This window comes from Xenopus laevis, chromosome 3S, assembly GCF_017654675.1.
Source record: "Xenopus laevis strain J_2021 chromosome 3S, Xenopus_laevis_v10.1, whole genome shotgun sequence".
In the NCBI taxonomy this organism is placed as follows: domain Eukaryota; kingdom Metazoa; phylum Chordata; class Amphibia; order Anura; family Pipidae; genus Xenopus; species Xenopus laevis.
In genome coordinates, this window is record NC_054376.1 from 38,471,381 (window position 1) to 38,492,371 (window position 20,991).

The 20,991-nt window shown below is 40.6% G+C and overlaps 1 protein-coding gene across 1 annotated transcript in view; it reads right to left on the bottom strand.

The window, feature by feature from the left end:
* Positions 1–4,091: 4,091 nt before the first annotated feature.
* The window catches only part of aldh1a3.S (aldehyde dehydrogenase 1 family member A3 S homeolog), a 35,161-nt gene continuing 18,261 nt past the window's right edge, over positions 4,092–20,991 (bottom strand). The window contains exons 7-13 of the mRNA XM_018255270.2: positions 13,978–14,091; positions 13,221–13,323; positions 12,227–12,411; positions 11,732–11,896; positions 11,122–11,279; positions 8,822–8,896; positions 4,092–6,165 (exon numbers count right to left, since the gene is read on the bottom strand). Of these exons, the coding sequence (XP_018110759.1) occupies positions 6,093–6,165; positions 8,822–8,896; positions 11,122–11,279; positions 11,732–11,896; positions 12,227–12,411; positions 13,221–13,323; positions 13,978–14,091 (873 nt within the window). The 3' untranslated portion in view covers positions 4,092–6,092. The remainder of the gene's footprint in view (positions 6,166–8,821; positions 8,897–11,121; positions 11,280–11,731; positions 11,897–12,226; positions 12,412–13,220; positions 13,324–13,977; positions 14,092–20,991) is intronic.

Genomic DNA, 20,991 nt, shown 5'->3' on the forward strand with positions numbered 1-20,991 from the left:
CCCAGGCTTAAAGTCAGCACAAAGGCCCAGGTGATTCCACTGCTGGAGGATAGAGCTGCCTGCATCATCTCAACTCATATCTGCTGCTCAAGTGATTCAGTGATTGAGGAGCACAGACTGTGAGTGACTATTTTATGGCCACACCCCCTAATTACCATGTTCATTTTTTATAAAATTTGGCAGATTATGAAAGTTTGAAAATATTTCTGTGGTTTTTATCAGTTATTAAAGTTTTGCTAATTAAGGTGAATGAATTGCCCTTTAAAGTGGACCTGTCACCCAGACACAAAAATCTGTATAATAAAAGTCCTTTTCAAATTAATGAAATCAAATTTCTATTTTTTATTAAAGCATTCATAGCTGTTGTAAGCTCATTTATACATCTCAGCTGTCAATCAAATATTGTCTGCCCCTCCTCTATGCCCTGGGCATAGAGGCGGGGCAGACAATTACTTTCCCTTTAGCACTTTCTAGATGTCGCTGCTCTACACACGTTCTCCCGTTCTCTTTACCATTTAATTGTGTAGCCAGTACATGGGGATGGACATCAGGTCCCCCATTCTGGTGCACAAACAAGATTCTGAGATGATGCAAGGCTTGTCTTAATAACAGTGTCCACAAAATGGCTGCTGCCTGTTTGCTATAATTTTGAAATCCCAGACTGAAGGAAGCAAGATTTAAATAATTTTATATAGTGTAATTAAAGTTCATTTTGCTTGACTAATGTGATAAAATAGGATTTTGAAATTTTTTTTTTAGTTATGGGTCCCCTTTATGCTGTAAGTCTAACTTTTACCAAGGGACCTCCTTATCTAAATTGTTACAATTACTTATTTGCTTATCTCAAAATTGTTACAAAGTATATTTTTTTGCACCTTTTTTTGAATCTTACCAAGTAATGAAAAGAAGCCCTATAAAATGAGGATGGATTAGGGGTAAAACACAATTTAATCCATCCTCATTTTATTGGGCTTCTTTTCATTACATGGCAAAACGTAATGTATAAAGGCTGGAGTGACTGGATGTGTAAAATAATAGCCAGAACACTACTTCCTGCTTTTCAGCTCTCTTGGTTTCCACTGATTGGTTACCCTGGTCTCCAAGCAGTAACCAATCAGAGACTTGAGGGGGGGCCACATGGGCCATAACTGTTGCTTTTGAATCTGAGCTGAATGCTGAGGATGTAGTAGATATCGGCCTTGTTTATATAAAGTTGTATTTATTGAACAATGGTCAGCATTAGAATGTATGAGGAGAAATTTACTATGAGCCAGGACCAAGTGCTAAGAACTAAGAGGTGATAAAGCTCAACCCTTCATGCTCATTGAAATATTACTTGTGTAATCGATCTAGCTGTGCTCTATGCTAGATGCGGAGATCAGTGTTGGTGGGCACAATGAAGCCCTGTCCTTAACACATGACATGATATACAATGTGCCTCCCCCCTCCCAAGAATGTAGCACTACTGAATGCAGACAGCACTGTATTCATGGGTCACACAGGTTTCTGCACTTAATTTTGGAGCACAATTCAGAAAATTCCAGGGCAGGACGTAGGTGTATAGAAAAAAATAATTATATTTTTCTACGTACATGTTTGGAGGTTATTTATTAAATTCCCTTTTTTCTGGTCAGAGTTTTAAATGGAGGGAAAAAATTGTAAGAAAAATTTTTTTTTTCTTCATTTATCAACCCCCAATGCTGCTAAAAGTCCCAAGAAAAAAAGTACTCCATCTCAAGCCTGCCATGGTCATGTTGAAATCAATGGCAGATGTTCTGTTAACAATTGGATGATATCATGATCTGCACTGGGTTTTGTACGATAATCTGATTCATTTGTGGTTTTCGGGCGTCAAATCCGAAAAAAAAAAATAGTATGATTTGGGTTTTTTCACACTTCAGTCGAGCATTTTCCTGCACCAAATTTTTTCAGGTTCATCTATTGATAAATTTGAAGACGTGGTTCTAAAGAGGTTGTTTTAGTATGATGTAGAGAGTGATATTCTGAGGTAATTTGCAATTTGTTTTAATTTTTTATTATTGAAGGTTTTTGAGTTGTTTAGCTTTTTATTCAGCAGCTCTTCCATTGGCATCTTCCACTATGGCCCAAATTCCCCTAGCAACCATGCATTAATTTGAATAAGAGACTGGACTATGAATAGGAGAGAGTCTGAATAGAAGGCTCAGCAATAAAAAGTAACAATACATTTGTAGCCTTACAGAGCATTTTTTTTTTTTTAGAAGGGGACAGCGAGGCCCAAAGCTGCAAAGAGTCAGAAGAAAAAGACAAATAACTATAAAAAATAAATAATAAAAACCAATTGAAAAGTTGCTTAGAATTGGTTGTTCTATAACATAATAAAAGTTACTGTAAAGGTGAACCACCCCTTTAAAGAAATATAGAATTTTTCAATTCTAGTAAATAACCCCCTTTGTGTTTTACACATTGCCCCCTGCCCCAACACTTTTTATCGTTTAAAGGGGTTGTTCACCTTCCAAACACTTTCAGTTGAGTTGTTTTTTTTAGATTGTGCTCCAGAAATAATTACTTTTTTCAATTACTTTGCATCTTAAATTTTATACAGTTTTTCCAAAATCTAAGTTTATTGTCACTGTCTTTAGTGTTTCAGTTTGGCAGCTCAGTAATTCAGGTGCAGACTAGTGATGTGTGGGTCGGGATTTCTCCAACCCGACGCTAACCCACCTTCCCATAACCTGCAGCCACCTGCATCCACGCTTCCGGGTTGCTTTTATAGACCCGCGCTTCACAAAAGGGGTGGGGCGAGCAGACGCAGCACCTATAGAAGACAAACCCGGAAGCCGACACCACCCACGAAGAATCACGCGAGGTCAGCCCAACCTGCGGGGCCCGGCCCACACATCACTAGTGCAGACTCTTACCTGTTATAATTTTGCAACATTTAGTTGATACATTTCTCAGCAGCATCTCTGGAGTATTAACAACTATTGTATCAATTCTAACAGCTGCCTGTAATGAAACTCTGTTTCTGCTCAGCAGGGACAAAGATAAGAAATGTATTGACTAAATGTATATAGATCCGTTTAGAGGGTCGGCGACCCCCCCCGAGCTGCTTTAGAATGGTAAAAAATTAGACTTACGCTTCAATATTAGAAAAACAGTCACACATAGAAAATAGTAATTGAAAAAAGTCTTTATTTCTGGAGAACTATCTGAAACCAAATGAACAGAAAAAACAAGACCTCTAAAGGCTAAACAAGAAATACAACTTTGTATAAATATGACATGCAGTTACAATCACTTATAATAGTTCATAATGGCAACATGTTTGGCCAGTTAGATGTACAGTACATGGGCTGTATAAAGAATACAAAAGTATACAGATATAGTCACAGTAAATTTTATTAAAAGCTGTAAATATTATAGATTGTTACTATAAAAAAAAGTCGTCTAAATTATGTACACGAGGTTTAAGCATTTATTTATATATATATATATATATATATATATATATATATATATATATATATATATATATATATATATATATATATACACACACATATATATACATTAAAATACTACAAAATTAAAAAAAATAAACGTCTGATTAACTGCTTTCTACTCCATAAATATATTTATACTTTAACTTTAGTGGGTCATTTTAAAAAAAAGTCTAGTTTAATTACAATATAAAATAATTGTCAGTAATATGTTTCATCATTACTTTACCACATTGAATGTTGAAAACCAGTTATAAATGCCCCCTTCCCATTAGAGGAAAACAGCAAAAGCAGATTTCCACTTCTCAACATAATTTAGTGGCATTTCAAAACAAAATAAAATGCAGGGTAAAAATTCTGGCTGTTCTAATGGGTCTTCAGTATTTACTAACTATTAGGCTAGGGCCACACGGGAAGATTTCAGGGAGATTAGTCGCCGCATCTAATCTCCCTAAATGGCTTGCTAGTATCTCAAACCCGCTAGCGCTAAAGTCGCCTGCGCCTATTCACACGCGGCGACGCGAAGTCGCTCGAAATTGCCTTGTGAGGTAATTTCGAGCGACTTTGAAAAACGTATCGCTGCATGTGAATAGGCGCAGGCGACGCTAGCGGGTGCGAGATACCAGCAAGCCATTCAGGGAGATTAGTCGCCTCAAAGACGCGCCGATTAGTCGCCAGGCGACCAATCTCCCTGAATCTTCCCGTGTGGCCCTAGCCTTAAACTACTGGGGCACAGGATGTGGGAGAGCCAAGCAAAGAACGAGATCAAGTAAAATGCAAAAGGATTGATAATGCTTAGTAGCTTTACATTCTTTTGCTTATGTTCCTGATTTCTGGTGAATGTGATGTAGACCTCCTCCCTGCATTACATAGACTTACATTAAATACAAGATATTCTTACAGATCTAATTATAAGACATTGCTTTTAAACTGCATATAAATGAATATAATTTTCATACAACCATTTTTCTTTTCTTACCTCTCCTGTCTATAGCTCTTTACCACCCCCCTGATTCTGTTCCATTCATAGATGTATTAGTATTGCCGATACAGTGAAAGATTCCCTGTCTCATGGGAGACAGAAAGAGACCACATATGCAGCCTATAACTAGATCTCCAGAGAGGCCCACTCCACAGCTGCACTATTCTGCTACTTACCCAATCACATAGGGCTTACCAAAGACCCCTTTAAGGTGAAGTCACACAGAGTTACTTAGTAGCAGTTACTTGTCATGTCTACAAATGCCAAAAAATACCCTGCAATAGACAATACTGAGAATTGCCTTTGCCAAAACACACAGTTATCAGTAAATTATCAGCATTTTTCTATATTTGTAGCTGTGAAAAGTAGGTGCTACAAGTGTGTCTTCGCCCATACATGTATGCCTGTGAATAGAGCTGGATTTTCATAAGCCACCCATATTTACACAGGCATTTGCTCACTATTGACTAAATGAGCTCCTTTTTGTCTGGTTATAAGCCAGTCCTCACCCCAGCTGTTATGTAAATACAGCTCATTCAGATATTATTTGGGCAAGTGTAAAATACCTGTCTTAGAACAGCATTGCATATGATCAACGGCTCTGCATAAGACTTCCATGTCATTCCTTCATAGACCCAATGCTCTAATTTGCCTGATATATTATATTATAATATATATATATATATATATATATATATATATATATATATATATATATATATATATATATGTATATATATTTCATTTATCTAGGCATAATGTATTATGGCTCAGAATATCTTGTATTGTACCAGTGATGTTAACATAGCAGTTAGCTTTAACTTGTGCTCTTGTCGGCAACATGGCGGCAAATGTTTCTAAGTGATAATCGATTTCCCATGCACGGCAATTGTGTAAAACCTGCCTATCAAGCTGTGTATCCCAGAAAACACTTACAATCCCCCATATGACATTACCCTAATGATGCTAGTTGTCGAGGGACACTTACGGAATTATTATTGCTATTCCCGGCCCTAACTACAAATGCATATGCACTGAGAAAAAATTCAGTGTTCATTGAAGGCTATACATTTAACATTACAACAACCCTGTTTTTTTTTTTGGTGTCATTAAAAAAACATTTGTTTAAAGATCTTCACAATGTAAAATTCGATTTGCTTCATTCAGAAGACAGAGACACTTTGACCACTACTGGACCATTGTCCATGTAGAGTGGAGTTTCCCTGATGACCATTGAGACAAGCCTTCAATTTAACCTTCAGTCAGGAACAATATTGTTAATGCTCTGCACACACACAGAATTCTGTATGGACTATGGAGCACTGCACATGCTCTACAACAAAGACACACATGGCTGAAAGCAATGACAGCAGGAACTGGGGTTAATCACTGGAAACAGCCCACTGAAGGTTTTGCCAACAAGAGGTTAAAATTGAATTTATCTACTTGTGTAGGTAATTAAAATGGGTCTTTAGTCAGACAGACACATGGATTTCAGCTTTCTTTGTCCTTTTAAAATAGATTAAAAAAAAAAAAGACACAGAGCTCCAGCTGTATTTTGGTAGGACTGCTGGCATTACTTTTCAGTTCTTATCCATTCTCTGTTCCGGTAGGTAGCTGCTTCCTTTTCAGTGGTTGTTCTGTGATAATTTAATGGTGATTGTCTTAACCTCGGTGTATTCTGCCAGAGCATACTCTCCACTGCAAAGAATACATATGTAAGATTCATAATGTCATCAACAGAAAATCAATATTTATCGTCTGTGCTTTTTTAAGTGCTACCGATAATGTTATATTATCCACAAAGTTTTATTCTTTAAAGGGCAAGTGACATCAAAGTAAACATCCACAGATATATTATTTTTGAATTATTAACAGCAGAAATACAAATGTTAATGTAGAAATAAGGACCTCAAGAATATGAGTACTGGTTTGGGAGTAAAGCTGGCCATAGACGCAAAGATCTGATCGTATGAACCGAGGATTCGTACGATATTCGGACCGTGTGTGGAGAGTCCCGACATTTTTCATCCGGCGGAGATCGGTCGTTTGGTCGATTGGACAGGTTAGAAAATTTCTGTCGGCTGCCGATAATATCTCTGCGTGTATTGCCGATCGTACGATTTTCAGTGGGAGACTGTCACTAGCTTTGGTTGGACATAGATATCGTACGATTGCTGTCAGGGGCAGAACATTGCTGATCTGTTCTTTAACTAATCTGACTGGTAAGACTTTGATCTGAATGGTTAGTGGCGGGTCGGGAGATGGGAAAGTCCGATCGTAAGATGATTCGTACGATCGGATCTTTGCATCTATGGCCAGCTTAAGGGTAGAAAGGAAATGAGTGCTGGTTTAAGGACAGCAGGAAGATGGGTGTATGTTTAAGCGTGAAGGATGAGGGCTTGTTTAGAAAGGACAGCAGGAAGATGAGGGTATGTTTAGAAGCAAGGACAGCAGGAAGATGTGGGTATGTTTCGGAGTAAGGACAGCAGGAAGATGAGGGTATGTTTAGGAGTAAGGACAGCAGGAAGATGATGGCATGTTTCGGAGTAAGGACAGCAGAAAGATGAGGGTTTGTTTAGAAAGGACAGCAGGAAGATGAGGGTATGTTTAGGAGTAAGGACAGCAGGAAGATGAGGGTATGTTTAGGAGTAAGGACAGCAGGAAGATGAGGGTATGTTTCGGAGTAAGGACAGCAGGAAGATGATGGCATGTTTCAGAGTAAGGACAGCAGGAAGATGATGGCATGTTTCAGAGTAAGGACAGCAGGAAGATGATGGCATGTTTCGGAGTAAGGACAGCAGGAAGATGAGGGTATGTTTAGAAAGAAGAATGGCAGAAAGATAATATGTTTAGAAGTAAGGACAGCAGGAAGATGATTGCATGTTTCGGAGTAAGGACAGCAGGAAGATGATGGCATGTTTCGGAGTAAGGACAGCAGGAAGATGAGGGTATGTTTAGAAAGAAGAATGGCAGAAAGATAATATGTTTAGAAGTAAGGACAGCAGGAAGATGATTGCATGTTTCGGAGTAAGGACAGCAGGAAGATGAGGGTATGTTTAGAAAGAAGAATGGCAGAAAGATAATATGTTTAGAAGTAAGGACAGCAGGAAGATGATTGCATGTTTCGGAGTAAGGACAGCAGGAAGATGATGGCATGTTTCAGAGTAAGGACAGCAGGAAGATGATGGCATGTTTCAGAGTAAGGACAGCAGGAAGATGATGGCATGTTTCGGAGTAAGGACAGCAGGAAGATGATGGCATGTTTCGGAGTAAGGACAGCAGGAAGATGAGGGTATGTTTTGGAGTAAGGACAGCAGGAAGATGAGGGTATGTTTAGAAAGAAGAATGGCAGAAAGATAATATGTTTAGAAGTAAGGACAGCAGGAAGATGATTGCATGTTTCGGAGTAAGGACAGCAGGAAGATGATGGCATGTTTCGGAGTAAGGACAGCAGGAAGATGAGGGTATGTTTTGGAGTAAGGACAGCAGGAAGATGAGGGTATGTTTAGAAAGAAGAATGGCAGAAAGATAATATGTTTAGAAGTAAGGACAGCAGGAAGATCATTGCATGTTTCGGAGTAAGGACAGCAGGAAGATGATGGCATGTTTCAGAGTAAGGACAGCAGGAAGATGATGGCATGTTTCAGAGTAAGGACAGCAGGAAGATGATGGCATGTTTCGGAGTAAGGACAGCAGGAAGATGATGGCATGTTTCGGAGTAAGGACAGCAGGAAGATGAGGGTATGTTTAGAAAGAAGAATGGCAGAAAGATAATATGTTTAGAAGTAAGGACAGCAGGAAGATGATTGCATGTTTCGGAGTAAGGACAGCAGGAAGATGATGGCATGTTTCGGAGTAAGGACAGCAGGAAGATGAGGGTATGTTTTGGAGTAAGGACAGCAGGAAGATGAGGGTATGTTTAGAAAGAAGAATGGCAGAAAGATATGTTTAGAAGTAAGGACAGCAGGAAGATGATTGCATGTTTCGGAGTAAGGACAGCAGGAAGATGAGGGTATGTTAAGAAAGAAGGACAGCAGGAAGATGAAGGTATGTTTAGGGGTAAGGACAACAGGAATATCAGGGTATGTTATGGCAGTAGGAGGATTAGGTAAAGTTTGTAGTGGCATATTGCCCAATGCAGTGTTTTCTTGGAAGGCAGTACCCCCTGCATCTACCATTGGCTGTACATTTGCTATTCTTTTAAATAGAAAATGGTGATGGTGGTCCCCTCTTATTTATTTCTGAAAGCACCACAGCAGTCAAAATGCCACAAATACAATTGGCCTAGGTCGTCAGCAGATGGAGCCATAGTACAAAGCTCAGTGCACACCGTGACAGGTACAGCAGAACTTACAGTTCCCTTCCGTTTCCAGACATCTTGAATCCTCCGAATGGCGTTTGTGTATGCAGAGCATTGTAACAGTTAACCCTGCAATAAAAATATATATATATTGTGAAAAAACTAAATTTTTAACACCATTTACTGTTTTCTTCCACATATAACTTTACACACATAAAATTTATATTCTTGATTCATGAAAGGGAAACAAACGAATATTAAGCGCAATTGTGTTCCCAATATGTTTACCAGATATTAGCATGTCAAAATACAACATTGCTTTTTAAAGAAGCTATAATGTATAAAAGCATTATCATAAGATGCAAACTGAGATTGAGTTGACCCCCTTTATCAGTGAATAACTATTTACAGAATTTTTAAAGTTAGTTGAATTACCCATAGGTTTGTGCTGTTATAAGTTTATGCATTTGGAGTCAAGTTAAACGAGCAAATTGCATATAATGGTATGTGCCTGATCAGAACTGGCAAATGTTTTTTGGAAAAAAAATGTTGGAGTTGGAAAAGATGTTGCATATGAGCCAAAAGATGTGGAATTCTCTCCCTGAATCAGTCGTAATGGCTGATACATTAGATAGCTTTAAAGGAGAACTAAAGCCTAAAAATTTATATGGATAAAAATGCCATAATTTATATACTGAACTTATTTCACCAGACTAAAGTTTAACCTTCTCAATAGCAGAAATCATCCAGGATTTCAAACCTGGGGGGGGGTCACCATCTTGGAAAGTGTCTGTGACACTCACATGCTCAGTGGGCTCTGAGCAGCTGTTGAGAAGCTAAACTTAGGGGTCGTTGCAAATTATCAAGCAGAAAATGAGGTTGGTCTGTAATATAAGATGATTCTACAGGGCTGATTATTGCTATTTGCACTGTTTTCTGTGCTGCCATGTAGTAATTATCTGTATTACTAATCCGCTTTATATTGTGACATTTATATTCTGTGTACTGTATATTGTGAGTGGGACCAGAAGCTCAGTAAGTGACAGCAGCACAGAGCATGTGCAGTGAATCAGCAGAGAAGAAGATGGGGAGATACTGGGGCAACTTTGGAGACACAGATCTTCCCTGTTAAAGGACTGTGGTTGCCTTGGGTTGGTACAGAAACTCAAAACATACTGTACAACAGTTCTAGCCGACTTCTTTAGTTATGCTTTAGTTCTCCTTTAAGAAGGGGTTATATGGCTTTTTAGCAAGTGAGGGAATACAGGGTTATGGGAGATAGCTCATAGTACAAGTTAATCCAGGGACTAGTCTTGTAGTCAGGAAGGAATTTTTTTCCCCTCTGACCCAAATTGGAGAGGCTTCAAATGGATTTTTTTGCCTTCCTCTGGATCAACTAGCAGTAAGGCAGGTCATTTATTTAAAGTTGAACTTGATGGACGTGTGTCTTTTTTTTCAACCTAATTTACTATGTTACTATGTAGATAGCCAGATCTGACGAACTGACGAACCTTCCTGCCTTTCAAGAAAGTTATAATAAATCTTATTGGCTCAAAGTGCTGGAAAACTTTCTAATGTCCCCTGTAATCTAGTACACCAGTGCTTTGTGGGGCACAACAATAAGGATCTTAGCACAACCCTGTTGTACATGCACTACCAATTCCTTCATTGAAATCAAGCAAATTTTTAGACTGGACACAATTGTGACAAAAACACTAATCTTAAAGACTAAATTTGTTGTTCATTTTCTGCTTCAAGTACTTTTCTAATTATATAAATGCCCATCCTCCGTTCCCCAGCTAGTACTGTCTGATTAATGATGTACTTGGTGCTGTGCTTTCTGCTCTCTGAGTTGTATGAACGTTACAGTTCTCAATACTACTTTTAGGGACTTTCTCTGTGCAATCCCCATTTTGGTCAGTGTGTAGCCATCTTTGAAGAAGGCAACGCTAAGCGTTGCCACCAGCTGAAGTCCACACATCCAAAGACACTTTTTTTGTGAGACTTCTTGATGTGAGCATTATGCCGGCTCATACCAAAGATGCTGTTGTGTAAGAACTCCAAATACCCATTTTATAGATGCATGCTTTCAATTAGTGCGGTTAGTGTGGTTCCTGGTCACATGGATGCATGGCATGTGCTTCCTGATGTTAAAGTATATTATCCTACAATGTCTAGAGCTCTTGATCCAAATAGCTATTGGTTTTGTGTTTGACTTATCTGATGGTAAACAGCAGATGCAACCTTTTGCAAAAGTTTATTATACATACTGAACATATTATTTACATATTTATTCATGCATGTGCTGTCTGTTTTAACTGAGCTTTGCAAACATTAATTCTTTATGCACTCACCACACTGTGCCAGACTGCAGGGCTGAGGCAACAGCCAGTGCTTTATCCAGGCTCCTGGTGAACACAGCAGCTGTCAATCCATACTCTGAACTGTTTGCTCTTTGTATTACATCCTCCAGGTTTTTGAATTTCAGGATGGATTGAACCGGCCCAAATATCTGTCAAGAAATACAGTATATAGTGTCCAGCTTGGATAGAGATTTAAAAACAGCTATTGTTGTATTTATTATTTTTGGGATAATGCTCTCTTAATCATATATGCATTCTAAAGCTGGGCAAACTCACATGTTATCATGCTTGCAGTTTTATCCTTTTTGGTGTGTGTCTGTGCCCTCTGCCACTTAATTTGGCTGATTAAACAGTGGTACAAAAGTACAAGCAGTGTAGCCGAAATGGAAAACGTGACCAAGCAATAAACCTATTCGCCTCTTGATTTGAATCCACAAGGTAACACTTCCTTAAAGTGGCGAGTGACCTAACCGCAATCTAGGTGGATATGCAGCTACTCAGTCAGTGTGCAGATCCTTAAAAGAGGGAGTCTGATGAGTAGGAGAACCCCCCCCCACACAGACACAAACACACACACTATGTACTTTGTTGAAATTCTTACCTCCTCTTTTGCTATCCTCATATTATCAGTAACTTCAGAAAATACAGTGGGTTTAATGAAAAATCCTTTCTCCTCAATAGCCGAGCCCCCACATTCCAACTTAGCTCCTTCCTCCTTGCCACTCTGTATCAATTCCAAGATCTTATCAAACTGGTCCTGATCAATCTGATAAATCACAGAGAAATAATAAGACCCTGTCTGCATATTCAAAAATGTAAATCGCATATTTATGAACATGTAAATTGTAATATTCACAGGTATAATGTGACACACATTTTCAATTCTATTCGATTCTATTTGCAGAACTCTTTCTACTACATTCTAATCTTAGTTTGTGTGCACAGAAAATAATAATTGACTATATTGTCACTAAGATTTTAGTAGTTGTGAGTGTGTAGTACGTTTCCCTTTAGCGAGGCTTGCTTATCTGCTATTGTTTATCTGGAATTTCTTAAGGATTTATAATGATCAATAATTCTCAAACCAGTCTTGTACCTGTGGTCCTTGTTCAGTTCTGGGGTCAAATGGGTCCCCTAAGAGGCGGCTCTTGGCATTTTCTATACTGCGTTTCACAAACTCTGGGTAAATCGACTCCTCCACAAAGACACGTGAAGCAGCTGTGCAGCATTGGCCTTGGTTGAAGAAGACTCCTTGATGAGCACACTCTACGGCCAGCTCTACTGCAAACACAGTACATTGGGTGTGAATGTGCATGGAACCCAGAGATTTCTCTGGTTAATTTACTAATACAGAGGAAGCCACCAATCAGATATTCTCCTCCAAAATATCCTTACCCAAAATGTTTTCCTTCCTGTAATCAAATATAAGTGGATGTATTTTATGAGCAAAGCACCTGTCTTAGTATAGCTAAAACTATCAACTACCATGTTTTTAAAGAAAAACCCTTTAGCAGAATCTACAAATCCATAAAAGCTGCAGCACTTCTAATATTTGTAGAAAAATGAAAAACTTTTCTTAAGTGCCAAAAGCAACATTAAGTGCTTTACTTTATCAAACAGCTTTTATTGATTTGTTCTGTTTTACCCTGGCAGAGGGTACAGTTTGCACCTGGGGCTGCAAAGAGCTGTTTTCCAAATTCCCCATGAAACGTTGCTTTTTTTGTTGTTTGTGTTTTCATAAAAAATGCTTTTACCACCTACCGCAGCTTTTCTCCTATGCTGTGGAGCCCTGATAGGTGTCAGATTCAAGTGCTGGGTGGTACAATACCCACAGGTTATAAGTTTAAAAGTTAACAGAAAGTGTGATCTATATAATAAAATACCTCCTGTGTGTCATAAACCACTGCACAGAGGGGACATGCTGTTCACACTGTCTTTATGAGGTTTTCATCACACAGAACAGGAACACTGAGAGAGCTCCCTTTGACCTTAACAGAATATTTCACATATTTTATTCTATTGATGTCTATGGTTAATTGCAAATGTGCAAGAAAAAAACAGGGGAAATTTTCCACTGCACATCAACTCACAATCAGAATCTGCAAACACGATGCATGGGTTTTTCCCTCCGAGCTCCAAAGTGACACGTTTCAGATTACTTTTAGAAGCTGCTTCCTTGATCAGTTTACCAACCTGTTTAAATAATCCACAGAAACATTAAGGGGGTTATTTACTATAGTCCGAATTTTTCTGGTTGGAATTTTAAGGAGGAAAAAAACCTTGAATTTTCAAGATTTATTCAAGATTTATTATACCCCGATGCTGCTAAAAGTCAGAATCAAAAAATACTCCATCTCAAACCGGCCGAGATCAAGTAGAAGTCAATGGCGGATGTCCCTTTTACAAGATATCAAGATCTGCACTGGGTTTCGTAAGAAAACATTTGTGTTTTTAGGGGATAATGCAAAAAAAGTCCGTTTTCGGGCATCAGTTTTTGAATCTTTTCATGATTTTATCAAGAGTTTACAGAGTCCTTTTCCTGCACATAATTTTTCGAAATTATTTTATTGATAAATAAGGTAAAATTGTTAAGTTTCACACGTAAGTAATGTGTCAATACTAAGAAAGATAACATGCAGTTCTCGGTGGGGGCACTAGATGTCAATGCTCACACACACACACACACACCAAACAAGAACTATACCTATGATCAAACTCTACAAATATGTTTACTGGCTAGTGATTTCTTACATACATTAAAAATGAAACATGGACTTTATCGCTTTCATTACAGCCCTATCTAATACAAATATGATGAGTTATATGTGCAACACGTCTGCCGCTTACCTCTGTGGATCCAGTGAATGCAATCTTATCAATGTCAGGGTGGTGGGAGATGGCAGATCCAGCTGTAGGTCCATATCCTGGCACTATATTGACTACTCCAGGAGGGAAGCCAGCCTGCAATAACAGAGACATAAACCTTTTTTCACACATTCTGTAATGTGCCAAAGGAGAACAAATCCAAAAAATGTATATATGAACGGTTATTGTACTTATTTAAATAGATCAAATGGAGAAGCCAGTCTAGAAATAGTCACTTTTGTTAAGGATGTCTTCTCTTACAGCCAGGAATTATTCCTCTTAATACTGACACATCTACACGAGGATTGCAACAATGCACAACACAACAACCAAATCTATGTTGGTTCATAATGTTACAAATCACAAAGAAATCGTATAAGGATTCCAAAGAATGATTGCAGAAATCTGGCTGCAGAATCCAATATTGGTTTAAAGGTAATGGCTGATTTGTGTGCTTAGTAAGCATAATGTTTAAAGGAACAGTAACACCACAAAATTAATGTTTTAAAGTAATGAAAATAGAATGTTCTTTTGTGCTGCATTGGTTGTGTATTTGCTTCAGAAATTCTACAATAATTTATATTAATAAGCTGCTGTGTAGCCAGGTGTGAGGATTCGGGTCCGCGTTCTAGCGGGCGCGTGACGCTGGCGACGGGTGCGAAGGCGGCGGTCGCTGGCGCAAGGACGCGGGCGAAAACGCCTAAGACGGACGTGACGTCAGTACGGCGACGCCGGCGAAAAGACGTCAGTTGGCGCCAAACTAACAATATTTAAACCTGGTTCAGATGGAGATGCATTGCCTGGTTATTAGGTTGTTTAACTGAAACCCTAGCGTCTCCATACTCTTGAATTCCTGTTGTTGACCATTGCCTGTTCCCGGACTACGATTTCTGCTGCCTGTCTCGACTCTTCGGCCTGTCTCATCTTTTACGAATCTCGCTGCCTGCATTTTGACCTCGGACCTCCTGACTACGACTTTGCCTAATCCTTTTGTACTTCGCTGATCGTCTCATTGGCTACTCTCCACAACCCTGCTCCCTGTTCCACTCCAGGTGGGTAGCGGTTGTGTGAGGCGCTTGTGGGTTCACTATCTACGGCTCCAGCTCCTTCTACGACTGGATTATACTGGTAAGCTTGACAGTATAACCAGGCCTTAGGATGGATCCAGCTGAAGGAGCGTCTCCATTTGCGTTTTAACCCAACAGCTGTCCTCACTTACACAAGCTGTGCAGGAGCTGCAAAGTGGCTATTCGCAGTTGCAGGAGCATATCAGAGCCCATCCGCCAGCTGTTCTTCCTTCCACGGCTGCTCCTCCTCCAGCTCCAACGGAGGTTCAGGTGATCACCTCGGAAATCTCCGAACCTAAAGTGGCCTTTCCGGAAAAGTTCGCTGGTGATCGAAAGGTGTTCCGGAACTTCAGGAGCAACTGTAAGCTGCTATTTTCACTTAAACCCCACACGTATCCCACTGAGCAAATCCGGGTTGGGGTTATCATTTCATTCCTCACGGGCGAACCACAGACCTGGGCTTTCCGTCTCATGGATCGTCAAAGTCCTGTACTGGCCACAGTTGATTCCTTTTTTGATGCAATGGCAGTCATCTTCGATGATCCACACAGAGCTACCACTGCTGAGGCCGCCCTGCGTGCTATGAAGCAAGGGGACCGTCCAGCGGAAGATTATACGCTGGAATTCCGGCAATGGGCGGATGATACCGAATGGAACCCAGCAGCTTTAAAGAACCAGTACCGTTTTGGACTTTCATCTGAGCTAAAAAATGAGTTGGCTCGTACTGGCATCCCTGATAGTCTGGAGGATCTCATCCTCATTTCAATCCAATTAGACCAGAGGCTCAGGGAACGCCGGGAAGAAGAAAAGGCTGAGAAAGCAGGTCTTTTCCCTCAGACTTGGTTGTTACCATCCGCTCCTCCTCCTGCCCGAATGCCCTCCACAAGTTCTCCAGTTGCTTCTTCATCCACCTTCAACGTGGCTCCAGAGCCTATGCAGATTGGTGCTATTAGGTCTGCGTTAACACCAGAGGAGCGTATTAGACATCGCAGACTTAACCTCTGCCTCTATTGCGGACAAGCTGGTCATCTGCTTCGTGGTTGTCCGACTCGCCCAACGGGTAAGAGGATTTTTGAAAAGGACTTTTCTGGGTGTCAAGTTCCTGTGCCTCTCCTGACAGCTTCTTTATCTTTGCAGTGGGGAGACAAGAGGGTCGAACTCCAAGCAATTCTTGACTCTGGGGCAAGCGGGTGTTTCTTGGACAATAAAGTGGCATTACAATTCCAGATTCTGCTCCAGTCCAAGAACAATCCTATAGCTCTTTGTGTGGCAGATGGTTCTCTGATTACTTCTGGCCCTGTGGTGCAAGAGACTATCTCTCTTTTTGTTTTGTTAAATAAAGGGCATGCTGAACTCATGAACTTTGACGTGGTTTCTTCTCCTTTATTCCTTGTCATCCTGGGATTACCTTGGTTGCAGAAACACAATCCGTCTATCAACTGGGCAACTGGTGAAGTAACTTTTCTTTCTAACTTTTGTCTTTCCCAATGCATCCTCCCTTCCAATGGTGTGTGTTCTTTATCTCCTGCCTCAGAGATCCAAGACCTTCTTCCTCAGGCATATTGGGAATTTACGGACGTTTTCAATAAAAGAGGGGCTGACAGGTTGCCTCCTCATCGTATTTATGATTGTCCTATTAACCTTCTTCCAGGGGCTCAAATTCCTTTTGGACGAGTGTATCCGTTATCTGAGTCTGAACTTTCGGAGCTCCGTTCGTATTTGGATGAGAATCTGGCTAAGGGATTCATTAGGCAGTCTTCTTCTCCGGCAGGAGCTGGGATTTTCTTCGTTGAAAAAAAAAAGATCATTCCTTAAGGCCGTGTATTGACTACCGGGATCTGAACAAAATTACAGTCAAAAATCGCTATCCACTTCCTCTCATTCCAGAACTTTTCCAACGCTTGGCTGAGGCTAAGATTTTTTCTAAACTGGATCTTAGGGGTGCATATAACCTAGTTCTCCCCAGGGAATCCAGATGGACTCCAGGAAGATCTCCGCAATTCTTGATTGACCGATTCCATCATCTAAAAAAGCTGTTCAACGCTTCATTGGTTTTGCAAACTTTTACAGGAAATTTATAAAGAACTTTTCTCAAGTCATTCTTCCAATCACTGAGCTGACTCGTAATAATCAAAAGTTTTGTTGGTCACCTCAGGCTCAGGGGGCTTTTGAGAAACTGAAGACACTTTTCACTTCTGGCCCAATTCTTCACCATCCAGATGTTTCCCTTCCTTTCACCTTAGAAGTTGACGCCTCAGAACTCGCAGTGGGTGCTGTGTTGTCACAGAGAACTGGGATTCAAGACGATCTTCATCCTGTTGCTTTTTTTTTTCCCGTAAGTTGGCCAAAAGTGAGTGTAATTATGATGTAGCTGACCGCGAATTACTTGCTATCAAGCTAGCATTGAAGAGTGGAGGTATCTTCTTGAAGGGTCTAAACATCCGATTCTCATCTTTACGGATCATAGAAATCTGGAGTATCTACGCTCTGCCAAAAGGTTGAGACCTAGACAAGCAAGGTGGGCTTTATTCTTCATGCGATTTAATTTTCATCTCACATACCGACCTGGGTCAAAGAATGTTAAGGCAGATGCCTTATTTCGAATGTTCTCTCCTGAAGATGAAGTTCTTCTGCCGGTGCCTTCTCGTCCATGGGGATCAGTTTCTTTGGACTTTATTTCTGAGTTACCTTTGACATGTGATTGTTCCACCATTGCTGTTTTTGTGGACTGTTTAACAAAGATGGCTCATTTTAAGTCTTTACCAAAACTTCCTTCTGCCTCTGAGACTGCTGATACCTTCATTAAGGAAGTAGTAAGGCTCCATGGTCTTCCAGATGAGGTGGTGTCTGATCGGGGTCCGCAGTTCACGTCGCAGTTTTGGAAGTCCTTGTGTGGAGCACTCAAGATTTCGGTGTCCCTTTCCTCTGCTTTTCATCCCCAGTCCAATGGTCAGACCGAGCGAACCAACCAGACCCTCGAGCAGTATTTAAGATGTTATTCTTCGTACCTCCAAGATGACTGGGTGAACCTTTTTCCTCTTGCGGAGTTCGCTTATAATAATGCTCATCATTCCTCCATCAGACAGTCCCCTTTCTTCGCAAACTATGGTCTTCATCCAGTAACTTTTCCCTCTGCCATTGTTTCTAATATTTTAGTTCCTGCAGTTAAGGACCGATTAACTTTTTTGTCCGATAATTTTCAGAAACTCCAAGAGAACATGAAGAAGGCTCAACAAAACTTTAAAGCGTATGCTGATCGGGGACGGAGAGGTGACCCAGAATTCAAGGTGGGTGACTTGGTGTGGCTGTCAACTGTTAACCTAAAGCTTTCTTGTCCCAGTAGGAAGTTGGGTCAACGTTTCTTGGGTCCTTTTCCCATAATTCGTCAAATTAATTCTGTGGCTTTCCAGCTTAAACTTCCGGCTTCCTGGCATATTCATCCAGTGTTTCATACGGCATTTTTGAAACCGGCCTCAACGTTTCGATTTCCTGGGCGTACGGCTCCTCCTCCGCTTCCTGTCGTGGTTGATGGTCAATAGGAATTTGAGGTTGAAGAGATCTTGGATTCCAGGTTGAGAGGCAAGCGTCTTCAATACCTGGTAAGGTGGAAAGGTTTTGGACCGGAAGAGAATTCGTGGGAACCAGTGTCTAACATTCACGCTCCGGAGTTGTTGGAGAAGTTCCATGGAACTTACCCTGGTAAGCCTTCTGGTTGTCGCGTCCTGAGGCCGCTCCTTGATGGGGGGCAATGTGAGGATTCGGGTCCGCGTTCTATCCGGCGCTGGACACTGGCGACGGGCGCGAAGGCGCCGGCGGCGGTCGCTGGTGCAAGGACGCGGGCGAAAACGCCTAAGACGGACGTGACGTCAGTACGGCGACGCCGGCGAAAAGATGCCAGTTGGCGCCAAACTAACAATATTTAAACCTGGTTCAGATGGAGATGCATTGCCTGGTTATTAGGTTGTTTAACTGAAACCCTAGCGTCTCCATACTCTTGAATTCCTGTTGTTGACCCTTGCCTGTTCCCGGACTACGATTTCTGCTGCCTGTCTCGACTCTTCGGCCTGTCTCATCGTTTACGAATCTCGCTGCCTGCCTTTTGACCTCGGACCTCCTGACTACGACTTTGCCTAATCCTTTTGTACTTCGCTGATCGTCTCATTGGCTACTCTCCACAACCCTGCTCCCTGTTCCACTCCAGGTGGGTAGCGGTTGTGTGAGGCGCTTGTGGGTTCACTATCTACGGCTCCAGCTCCTTCTACGACTGGATTATACTGGTAAGCTTGACAGCCAGGGGCAGCCATTCAAAGCTGAAATAAGAAAAAAGGCACAGGATACACAGCAGATAACAGATACGATCTGTAGTATATAATGGGATCAGCACTTATCTGTAGTGTGTCTACTGTCTATCCTGTGCTTCAATGGCCCATGGCTATACAGTAGCCAGTGGCAGAACTTCAGGGGGTGCGATTGTACCAGGGTCTGCACCCCCATGGGGGTCCACATGCGATTTGTGCGCCTGAGTAGCCGCCAACAAGATCACTTTGGAAAGGAGGTGGAGAGGCCCTGCTGCACCGGGCCTGACACTGCTTAGTTACGTTACTGACAGCAAATTGTTTATATAAACTGTAGTACAGTTTCAGTGCAAGTTAACAATATTTTATATGGGCGGAACTACCAGGGGTGTAGGGGGGTGTGTCTGGACCAGGGCCTGCATCCCCTCAGGGCCAACCGGCAGCTTGCGCACAGCTGCAGCATAAAATAACGTATGAAGGGGGGCACAGAGACCTGGCTACACATTCTGCACCCAGGCCCACCCTCCGCTAGTTACGTTACTGTTAATTATTTTTTAAAAATGTAGTTTTTGTTGTTTCTGTTCATTTAATTATGATGTAGTGAGTGCATTTTTACCAGCAGAGTAAAAGAAGACTTTGGAAAATTGTGGACTCTGCTTTCTCTTGTCTAGGTTGTTTGGTATATTCAAAAAACACACTGAACATTATCTCTCTGCATATTTATATTTTTAATAGCAGCAAGAGAAAAGCAAGGAAACCTCATCCACAAACAGTAATTAAAAGCTCTCCCTTTACATTAAACATAACAGAATACTCACTTGGCTTAAGTGAGTAATATGTCTTCTGAAAAAAAGACATTTCTTACATAATGGAGTGCCATTGTTTTACTTAGAAAGCATGTAACGGATCAGCATAATCCCTCTTTAAACATGATGTTAAAGGGATATTTTACTAGGTTTTTATGGATTTAGAAGAATTTGAGCAATCCATCCTGATGATGCATCCACCAAGTTATGGACTTACCTTCTACATATTGGCTAGCATAAGGTTGCAATAATGTCCATGTGAACCTCATGCCTACATATAGGTGGCATATTATTTTATAGCATGGTTAAAACTAATGTAATAACAGTGATAACAGATGCTTCTCTAAGGACCTTGTTTCCATGAGGTTTACAGTAAAATAGATTATATATGCCTAAAAAGCCTGCTTGGGTAAAAAGTCCATCTTCGTAAGAGGAAGATCCCAAATCCAAGGCAAAATTGATAATGGATTTCCTTAGGAACAATAGGGTGAATGTCCTACAATAGTCCTGATCTAAAACCAATGTGCCTGGATGAATGTACCAATATCACTCCTAAACAGTGCAAACAATCCTCATTAGGCCTCTTTAACGGAACTAGTATTTAAAATGTACATTTATTTTGCTGCTCATTTCAGGATAGCTGCCAGTTTTCCACTCTTTGGACCACTGCCCAAAACTGTCCATAATTTGCAACATTAAATAGTAATGAAGAATCCTTAAAACAAGTAGCTGTCTGATTTCTACTGAAGTTGACATATTTCCCTTTAATATGAAATATATAATTTAGTAGCGATATTTAAAACTGTAGCAATATTTAAAACTGTATCT